The 10,711-nt window shown below is 40.8% G+C and overlaps 1 protein-coding gene across 1 annotated transcript; it reads right to left on the reverse strand.

The window, feature by feature from the left end:
• Positions 1 to 727: 727 nt before the first annotated feature.
• LOC308689889 (alpha-2-macroglobulin-like protein 1) lies at positions 728 to 10,484 on the reverse strand. Its single transcript, XM_081363978.1, has 34 exons — positions 10,303 to 10,484; positions 9,578 to 9,758; positions 9,344 to 9,500; positions 9,174 to 9,226; positions 9,031 to 9,051; positions 8,769 to 8,934; positions 8,609 to 8,693; positions 8,421 to 8,535; positions 8,227 to 8,347; positions 8,011 to 8,120; positions 7,769 to 7,936; positions 7,452 to 7,673; positions 7,161 to 7,373; positions 6,932 to 7,081; positions 6,551 to 6,700; positions 6,387 to 6,462; positions 4,308 to 4,401; positions 4,001 to 4,226; positions 3,796 to 3,919; positions 3,604 to 3,725; positions 3,474 to 3,525; positions 3,296 to 3,379; positions 3,033 to 3,209; positions 2,847 to 2,922; positions 2,605 to 2,761; positions 2,448 to 2,522; positions 2,195 to 2,357; positions 1,932 to 2,116; positions 1,641 to 1,862; positions 1,434 to 1,555; positions 1,249 to 1,330; positions 1,081 to 1,164; positions 903 to 1,008; positions 728 to 825 (listed from the first exon to the last, which is right to left on the reverse strand). Exons 1-34 carry the CDS (start codon positions 10,380 to 10,382, stop codon positions 785 to 787), a joined length of 4,260 nt encoding a protein of 1,419 aa, XP_081220104.1. The 5' UTR covers positions 10,383 to 10,484; the 3' UTR covers positions 728 to 784.
• Positions 10,485 to 10,711: the final 227 nt, after the last annotated feature.

Raw genomic sequence — 10,711 nt, forward strand, 5'->3', positions numbered from 1 at the left:
CCTGGCTTTATTCAATACTCAGATTTTGTTTTTTAAAATATATGCAAATTAGCGCATATTTAATTAGATATTGCCTAATTTGCATATTTAAACATTAAATTACAGAAAACTTGTAATACATTTTTTTCTCATCTTAATGTAAGTGATCAACTGGGAAAGCTTCATGGTGATATCTGCTAGTTAAAATGTTTACCCTATTCACCTGTAGTGTCTCGCCTTAAAGAAAAAAAAAAGATTGATAAACATGTTTTTGGAATGGAATTAAATACATACTCTGGGCGTCTTGTTCATTATATTTGTTTTTAGATAAAAGCAACAGAACTTAACACATCCAGTTTTAGCAACACTGTGCACAAGCGTGAATCCTGCGATATCCATTTTTGATCTCGCAGCTGTCTGATCCACTGCGAGAAGAAAGAACTGTCCGGTTTGCCTGCACTTTTCACGGCAGCCGCCTACTCACATCTCAGGCGAAGCAAGGCGCATCTCAAACAAGCCTATAGGCGTTGATATTATTCTGCAAAGGCAGTCTACAACTGCCCTGTGAAGTGACAAGTCTCCACTTGAGATGCCTTGGTTTTCTGGCCTTGGTTTCAATAAAGGCAGTTTTTGAAATAAGGAAGTTTTGAAACTTACAGGGTATTTTATAGTGTAATGAACTCTTAACTGTCAAAAGATCAAGGAAAGTGCAGTGCAAAAGGGCAGTTAGGAACAAGAGGCAACAGAACTGGTTGTATAGTGGTTTTATTCAAGTCACATGTCCTACAGCCAGTACTGAATCAAATCATGGACAGGAAGATGTGTAGGTGGTCTCAAATGAATCACCTGAAATAGGAACAGAAAATGAACTTATTTAACAGTGAATTCAGCCAGAGCAAAGCATGGTTAGGATGAAAGCGTACTTGGCTGATAGTAGTCATAAACATTGATGACTGCTGGCTTGAGATTTTCCACTGCAAGAACCTGTTTCAGCAGCAGAGTGTAACTCATGGGGACGCCTTTGGGAACCTACAAGACAGAAAGGATGAACAGCAAATACACAACACTCAAGATGGCAGCTAGTAATATACCCAGTCTCACCTCTTTCAGATACACTAGGACATGATCATCTTCAACATCAACCCGCTCCACTAGTGGGGCAAACGATTGGGGTGAAGAACCAAGCTGAGGGAACATCATCATTTGCACAATTACAATTGAAGGAGCTTCAAGCATCTTGGAACTTTCTAAATCATCTTAAATACAAACCAGTGACGCATCTGCCGTGAAGCCTGACAGGAGCTTAATGTCAACTAGAACCATGTTAGTGCTTGATTTTACACCATTGTATCTGAATGAGGGTGAAAAAGAGGTTTAGTTCAGACCAAGAACACAGCTTCCCTTTTTGTAAGAGTTATAAACATCAGTTGGTTACAGGACACAATGCGGCTTACTTCACAGTGAACTTCAACATGAGATTGGCTCCAAGTGGTTGGCAGTCTCCAGTCACCTTCGCTTCGACACTCAGCGTCATGGAGACTTTAACGGGTGTTGGGATGTTGTAGAAACACGCAACCTATAGTACGAGTAGAAAATCAAACAAACACATTTAGATTTGGCTGTGCACAACAAATATAGATAGATGGGATGAAGATACAGACCTGCACAGACACACAAGAGGATCCTGATGCTTTAACACTATATTTGCCTGGAACGTTCTTCAGTGGCTTTTCTTGATACAGCAGCCTGTTGTCCCGATTCACTTTGAAGCTAAAGGAGTCTCCTCCTACTACTGAGGACTGTACGGTAACAGTGCTGGAGCCGTCCAAGCTGAACACTTGAGCAGCGTACACAGACAGAGCCTGAAGAGCCACCACAGTGTCCTAAAAACAAGTACAAGATTAAAATAAATCCTTAAAATGATTGCACTCATGTTTGGTAGTCAGAGGCACCTGGGTGGAGGAAAACCCTCCATAGGGATTCTGCTGGGCCACGAGCCAGTTGACAATACGGTTAGCATAACCCAGATTAGCTGGCGTGAGAGGCTGAACAGCAAGAACCGCTAGCAACACGTAAGAGCTGATCTCCACCGCCAGAGTATCACCAGATGTCGTCTGAGACCAATGGACCTTAGTGCCTTAGGATAAGATGGAGGTGAGAAAGTTGATGCCAAAGACCCTGATTAAATCAACATCAAGAGGCTGGTAAATCTTACCTTCAGAAATCGCAAGGTTGTTCAAGGCAGTTAAAAGCTGTGATCGAGTGGTGGTCTCTCCGGCCAGACTGAAGGTGTAGGCCAGCAGAGCCGTGACATAAGTGTTTCCAAGGTTCCCAACGACAGGCCTCAAGCATGACAGACCGTTGGCAATGACAGGATCCTAAAAAAAAAAAAAAAAAAAAGCACATATCAGTCAGCCAGAACAGGAGGGTCATCTGCAAGGAGCTTATACAACTACTGGATTGGTTACCGTGGTGGGGACACCTAGTTCAAGCAGCGATGCAACAATGTAGGCAGTCATGGTCACACTGTCACCAACTCCACCCTTAAAAAAAAAATATAAAAAATAAAAAAAGATTTAGAAGACCTGTCCATTGTTCCAGTGCATTTAGAAACATGTAATGCACCTTCATGTCACTATGGTACAGAGTTCCCTGCTGCATGAAACAGCCGTCTGAACCTTGCTTGCTGATCAGCCAATCCTTTGCACTCTGCAGGACATGTGGATCAATGAAGACAAATTGCCTCGCTAGACCAAAGGACCTCATGACAAAGGCAGTCAACCTGGTCGTGAAAAAGGTTGACAAACTAAACAAACTGTTTGTGCCACGACAGATTATACACAACAGTAGGACAGTGTGAAACTCACCATGTATTTGATTCATCATAACCAAATGTGCTGTATGATCCATCGCTGTGTCTGAAGTTCAGTTGTCCTTGGTATCCTGATTAGATCATACAGTACATGTAAGTGATAGTCCAATGGGAAGAGCAGGACAAAGCTTCCTTGAAATTGAGTCTCCTACATATATAAAGTGGATTTGGTCATCCATACCGCTCTGAAGGAAGCCTGTGGCAGTCTCTCGGATGGCTGCGGTGAGTTGCCCTGTGACCTTCAGGTACAGTAGGATGTAAATATTTGGAGCAAGAATGATCATATTCTGTTCTCCACAGCCAGATGGCATCTGTAATAACCCATTTAGATTCTTCAGCGCACGACCCATTATGTCCCCTACAAGAGGTCAAGCATAAAACCCACATCAGAAACAGTTGTTCTACCAAACTTCACGTCAATTTCTACTGAATGAAATGTAGTACCAAGGACTGAAACTGAGCATCTGGCAGATCCTTGAACCATGTTTGTTGGAAATCTCAGAGTCATGTCTTCAGAAAGATCTTTTCCTGCAGACAAGAGAAGGGCTCAGCATTTTAGAGCTAGGCTAATGTTTGGCTATACAGGGAGAACGTATTTGGGAATCATGGAGTGCAAACAAACCCTTTGGACACAGTAACCAACTCTGGGTGTTTGTCCTTTCAACTCCTTCAGGCTATAGAAGCAATAACACCACATCAGTAAAGCAGCATGAGCTCCATGACCAGACTACAGAAGGCTAGTTAACACTTACCAGGACAAGTAGACTTCGAATGACTACGTCGATGCGTCCTCTCGTAGGCACAGTCACGACTTCAGTGCCACATCGGGTCTGGGATGCTTCAGCTGAAGCACTGACAGTCACATTGACAGTTCCTGCAGTGACAGACAGGAAGTGAGCAACACCCTTAATATACACAAAATTTAGAGAGGATCCAAAACTGACCAAGAACAGAAGCTGAGAGAATCCATTTGAAGGTCTTTCTCCCATTGGCACAAAGACAGGATGAATACGGATCAGTATATGGTTTAAGAGAGAAGGCAGTGGATGAAGCTGGAGTTACTTTAACCTGCCAATGAAACAGAACACATGGAGCAAAGACACATGACCTTCTCTATACAGATTAATTATAAAAGAAACCATGGCAGACCATGATGCACTTGGACAGATAGCTGAAGACTGTGGCCTTCAGCTCAAAAGACTCCCCACGGACAATGGAGTATGGCAGGGAGAGCTCCAGGAAGAAGGGCTGGAAGACTGTCAGCAGAGCAGGAGGAGCCAGACCAAAACCTTTTGAAGACAGGCAGAACGCCTCAGTCTCCCATGTGGTGATGGTGTCAGGAACAGTGAGGGGAACTCGTGTTGATCCAGTGTTTCTGAAAGACAGGAGAAAAATAAGGGGAACAGGGAGAAAAACTGCGCAAGTAGCTTTAGAAGGAACAAGATGCTTCACGAACCCCACACGAGCAAGCTGCCAGAGCCATGTTTCTGGAAAGTAAGTCCTGACAGTCACTTCAAAAGAGGAAGTGTCGGGTCCATTCAAAACCACCACTGAAAGACAAGCAATTTTACACCAAACTGTCTTAGTATGTGCAGAATAAACAGGGTTCATAACTGCCCCTCTTATTGCATTTATGGAAATGATTAAAACACCCAACAATTTGTTGATCCACAAGTAGTACCCTCACGAAAAAAGGTTTATTAGTGCGCTATTAGTATACTTTTAAACTAAAAAGTATACTTTGTATGTACTTCTCAGAAAAACACACTTCAAATTGGCCTTTACTTGTTGATCGAGATATAGGCTACTTAAAGTATAATTAAGTATTCTTGGCTTGTACTTGTTTACCATTTTGTTTGAGTAGCTTAAATACTTTTTAAAACATTACACTGTCTTCTAAACTAACAAAACTAACATTTATATAGCATCAAGCTTTCGGGTGGAATAGCTTAGAGTAAATAAAATAAGAAACTGATCCTGATCTTGTACACAGTGATAACCCTTACAAAAAAAAAAAAAAAAAAAAATAGTTTTCTATTAGTATAATTTTCAACTAAAAATAAGAAAGCATACTTTGTCTACATTTTATATACACTTCTCAAATATACTTAGTTACATGTGTACTTGACTTATACTGAGAGAAAAGTATATTTGGCCTGTAGGCTACTTGTACTCAATCTTTTGATCGAGATTTACAAAAGTATAATTAAGCATCCTAGTTGTTTTAACTCTTGATCAAGTAGCCCATTAAATATAATTTTACATAGTTTTTCATTTACAGTCTTATGAAACTTGCATTGTTAGAAAATATTAATATAAAACATATATTTCTAATGCTGCGTATCTGATTTGTGTAGGCTAGTCCACTGGTAGTGTATAGGAATGAACTTCTTTACTCTTTCCCACCATTGACTGAATTCCAGTTGTCCATGTTTTCACTGTTATATGGTAGGGGGCACTATGACACATCTAGTACAGAATCTCCGGATCAAAACATAGAAGCTGAAACGAGTGATAGAAGATTGCTCACGCAAATGTAAGATAATGATCAAACATTAAACGGCGTGTAAATCAAAACTGCTTAATATTACCAAATGAAATGAAGCATAACCCATGAAAAGAAAGCAACTGAAGCTTTTGGGGTGTTGGACTCCAACTGTGTTTTGATCATCGTTCTGAACCTGATCAAGGCACAGTCTTTGGCAAAAATAAGATTCAACCGTTTAAAATGTTCCCTTTATGAAACTTACTGTAGCATATGGATTAGATTCATGATTCTTTCTGCAAACAATGAACACATTTCTAAAGACTCCTAAAGCTTCAACCTCCTGACTCAGATGCAAATCAGGGCCTAACGCCAGAAAGTCTGTGCCAGATTGCCCCGACACTTTTTATGGGCCCGCTGAGGGTCTCCAGAACAACAGACCTGTCCCCACGAGTCACTTAGGGAAAGCTTCAGAGAGATCATTATCGAGTCCTCCCCCCTTCTCTCTCAGCAAGCTAGGTGCTCCAAAAAACTTGCAGTATACAACTACTAAACTAGTAGCTTAGCACCGAAAGAGCAAAAATATAAAATTAGTAAACTACAAGTATGATGTTAAATTCACTTAAATAACTAGTATAAAACTACTAAACTAGTTTACCGAGTATACTTCAAAGTGTACTTTCATAAACTAAAAAATGGTTACATGTATTAAATTCGTAAACTACTAGTATACCCATAAATTCACTTGCAGTACAAATGAGAAACGCAATTGTGAACTATATGTACTAGTAGTAAACTTGTAAGTGTACTATTTTAATACCGCTTGGGACTAAATTGGCCCACTTTTAGAATATAAAAGTGTTTAAGTGTAAGAGTAGTAAACTAAGTGCACAAATTGACAGTATATGTACTACATAACGTATACTTAAATACACTTGGACATCACTCAAGTATACTTTTTCATAAGGTAATCCTCACATAACTGAATGCAAGTTCACCAAGTCATGCAGAATTTTTCACTGAAAGAACAGCCTCTCTGCATAGACCTACCATCTGGGAATCTGCGATACAGCGGGCACGGAGGGGCTTGTACAGCGAGATTTGTTGCGATCTTCATTCCCAGGCTCTGTCAGAGAGACAAGTCAAGACACAAGACAGATTTAAAGTCAATGACTCAGTTTGTGACCATGTAGTCACAAAATACAGTTTTCTACCTTGAAGGTTGTGTACACTTGATTTGTAGGAGAAGTGTAGGCAGGATCTATGTCAAAAGCTAGACGTGGTCGAAAACCTAGACACTCTGGTTCATCCTGAACGCTGTTTGGGTAACCTGATAGTGATCGCACCGGGAGCAAGTCAAACACCTGAAACCATGAAAAAAAGGTCACTTTTGAAAAAATGTTGAACAAAATTCATTACTGTTTGGAATGTTATGTCACAGAGTACATAAATGTATGTTAAGATGTACACTAAAACTGCTATAATCATAACAGAATAGGTTTGTTCAATTTCTCTCAGCATTACTCAAATTCTAAAGCTGAGCCTGAATGTCAGTAAAAGCCAACAAGAATTTTAAATCAACTGCACAAGGATACCATTTTCGCACTCAGACGTCTTCCTGGCTCCAAGATCCAGATGCTCTGATCTACAGCACTGATGCCACACAGAGATCCTGCTTGAGCAGAGACAGTCAGAACATTTCCCTCAGCAGGAACGGCCGTAGCAGGAGAGAACTGTAGAGACACCTGGAACAAGGACCAACACGCTTTAGGACACGTCATCATACCCCACTTAAAGCCAAAAAAGTGCTAATGCACATCATACTTTGTTTCGGAGACACATTTCGGTTTCAAACGACGCACTACCAACAACAAGATTCTCACTGGGCAGAACGCAGTAGACCAGAATCTGCACTACTGGAGCCATATCGACACTGACAGACAGCTGGAAAGACACAGAGCCGCTCGTGACTGTATTAGAAGCCCTCGCTTTGACCGTCTGAAATCCATGGAGGACGATCAATCCTCTGGACAAGACCTGACAAACACAAAACAAGTGGGTGCATAAACAGTCGAGAGCAATGATTATAAAAAAAACAACCTGATATCCACTCACCATATAGATGATGTCAACGCTGTAGTCACCAGTCTCTCCAAAAGAATACTTCACGGTCACTGGAAACGCAGCACCACATTTGAGTGGCTGCTCAAGCTTCACTATAGTCAGTTCACTAGATGGGTTGTTAGGAGAATCAGGTTGGAGAAGCCGAACAACCCTTGTATCTGTAGTGAAGTATGGCGATTTGTAACCATTGTCAACCGCTGGAGTAGCACTTGCCTGGGGAACAACAAATGGAATTGGTTTCTTGCGAGAGAAATTGAGATCTACAGAGATCGGAGTCTACACTTCACAAAACACAGAGCAAATCGTACCACCAGATTCAGAGCGGCTTTAGGAAGACTAGCAGCGCTGAGGGAGAATGAGGCCAGTCCTTTCTGGTTTGTGGTCAGATTCAGCAGCAGTTTGTTGGGCCAGCTGTTATCCAGGAGATAAACCGCTTTGTTTGCGATTGGAGTTCCATCAAAACGAGACACTGAGATCTTTTGGGAATGATCAAGGTTAGGAAAGGGAACCAATGTGAAGGCTTCTGCAACAAGGAGTTAATTATACTTGCCTTCCCATTAATCATTGATCCAGGTTCAAAATATTCTGGGATGTCCAAAAATATAACTCTGCCGACTTCAAATGTAATGGACACTGTTGCAGATTTTGACATGACTACATCTGGGGGGTGGAGAGATACAATATAAAAAAATAAAAAATAAAAAAAAGAGAACTGCAAACAAACTTTAAAGCAAGTACCATTGGTTCAGATCAGCCAAAAGCTCACCTGTTCCCACCTCAGTGACATTCACATTTACAAGAAAAGTATCTTGCATATTATTTTCAAATTCAGTGTTGAAAAACACTGATGTATCAATGCTAAGGGAGGCACAGCCTGTGGCATTCATCTGGTAACAGAACAAAGAGTCACATTAAAGTCAAGCACAAGAAAAACCCTCCACTGTAAGGCAGGAGTCAAACCTTTGCAGTTTTAGTCAGGCAACGACGGGTCACATCAGGAACCACAACGAATGGAAAAGGATCACGGCACACTTCCACCAAGGCTAGACCGGTTACAGGTTGGCCATATGTGTATCTGGGAAACATCACAAGGGACAAAATTAAGAACTGACCAACTCCAAGACAAGATATCTGTACGTTTCACTCACTTGGCACAAGCCTCGACTTTCAGTCCCACATCTGCAACGCTGTACGTCTGTGGTGCGTTTACAGTCACGTCAAACTTGGGCAAAACTAAACCAGAAATAAAAACGCTGTAAGACCTCAGATCTGTCACTGAACTGTTGCACATCATTCACAATAACTTACCATATTTTTTCACTTCAAAAACATGGGAGATCATTTGGTCGCCAATAAAAGCCTTTAGTGTGTACATCCCCATCTGAGCCTCTGGGTTTAACTTGTGAGAAAGCTGCAATATCCACTCCGTTGAGGAAACGTTTGTCCACTGACCAATGCGGTTATTATTATTGTCCTATTAAAACAATGAACAGCTTATAAAACGGCAAACAAAGTGTACAGAAAGTGGCAGTGGCTCCATTCAAAGACTCGGACCAGAACAAATTCTCACCTCCACAACCACCAGATTGTACTGAAAGACAAAGACAGGAATATTAAGCATTTAAAATAGACACTATTGCAGCAATCATTGAAGAGAACTGCAAAACTGTGCACGTACAATAAATTAGCAATTTGTTCATGGCCAGACCTTACCATCTGATCAAGTGGCACAAATTTGGCATCCATGGTGACAACTCTGAAATTCACTGCAAAGACAGATAAACTCATATTATTTGCATAATGCACTTGTAGACAATCAGAACTTGTAGCGTACTGGACTATCTACACCTCTAATATTAAACCAAGGGACAATCACAGCTCACCTGTTTGTCCTGGATTGTAGATGGGTTTGTCTGTCTGGATGAAGGTCAAAGGCAGGTAACGTCTGAACATGACTTTTCTCTCTTCAGTCGCTTTGAAGACCTTCCCTTGAACATCTACCTTCAGCATCTGCACAGATTCTCCATCTACTTGAGGAGCCTGTGGGAGAAGCTCAGTTAACTCAAAAAAAAAAAAAAAAAAAAAAAAAAAAAAAAAAAAGTCTCATGACAACAGACCTGGAAACTAAAGCATTGATGAAATGGCTTTGAAGAAACTTGCTGCACAAGTCGAGTTATCCTTTTGTCATCAAGCAGAGAAACTGTCATTGTGAGACTCTCTTGGGGTTTCAGAAGACTTAAACACAATTTGGCATCAGATCCAGTTTCAATCACTGCAGGGAAAGTCACCATGAATAACCTGTATAAACATCATGAAGTTTAGGTTCAGAGACCAAAGGGAATCAGGTCAAAACATTTACATGTTGGTTGAACATCCACAGAAAGTGGCTGCCACAGGGTTGCCAGGTCTGTGCATCAAAAATAAGCCAAAGTGGTTCTCCATCAGAGAGTGGGTTGAAGTACCAAACGTTAAAAAAACAAAAAAAACAAAAACAAAAAAAAAACACACACACGGGAAACCCTCTGATTTAACAACAATGTGCCATGGTCCCAAAATAAGAGCACAATACAGCCATTTTTGTACAGCAATATATTTGAGGAACACTAACTCCAACAGCACACAAACTCCATTCAACAGGGACTTATATAAAAAAAACAAGTGTTAATGAATAGTTTGGTTGGTCCCATTCATCATTTGAACACTATATGGGAACGAGTACAACATGATTAATGAACCTAAACATTTAATGCTTTGGTGCTTCATTTTGCCATCTTTACAACTGCATCATTCAGCATAGATTAGACATTAGGCCACTTTTCACTTCAAAGCCCATAGTACTTACGGCCTTTTCTGTCCATCAACAGCAAAGAGGAAAAGGGCTAAAATGAGCCCTTTCCAAACACATATCTCCCTCACAGCCATGAAGAGCAATCATCCAAGTCTAGACAGAAATCAAGAGTCTCTTTAAAAAAACCCTGCAGCACTTCTGTTAAGATCCACACTGCGCTACAACTTAACCCTAAATCAGCTGCACTGTTGCCAGCGTTATTTATGATTCATAACAGCTTGATTTAGCTCTCACAGGCAATCTGGACATCTTTAGGGCGGAGCCACAGTAATTAATCACAGGGTTGCCAACTCTAGGCTTGTTTGAAATTGGCAAATTCTGCACAGCTAAGATTTTTGATAGCACTGTGTGGAAAAATGTAGTCATATGCTTTTCAAAAAAAAACCCAAGTGGTTTTATTTAT

This window comes from Scardinius erythrophthalmus (genome assembly GCF_964197995.2).
Source record: "Scardinius erythrophthalmus genome assembly, chromosome: 1".
In the NCBI taxonomy this organism is placed as follows: domain Eukaryota; kingdom Metazoa; phylum Chordata; class Actinopteri; order Cypriniformes; family Leuciscidae; genus Scardinius; species Scardinius erythrophthalmus.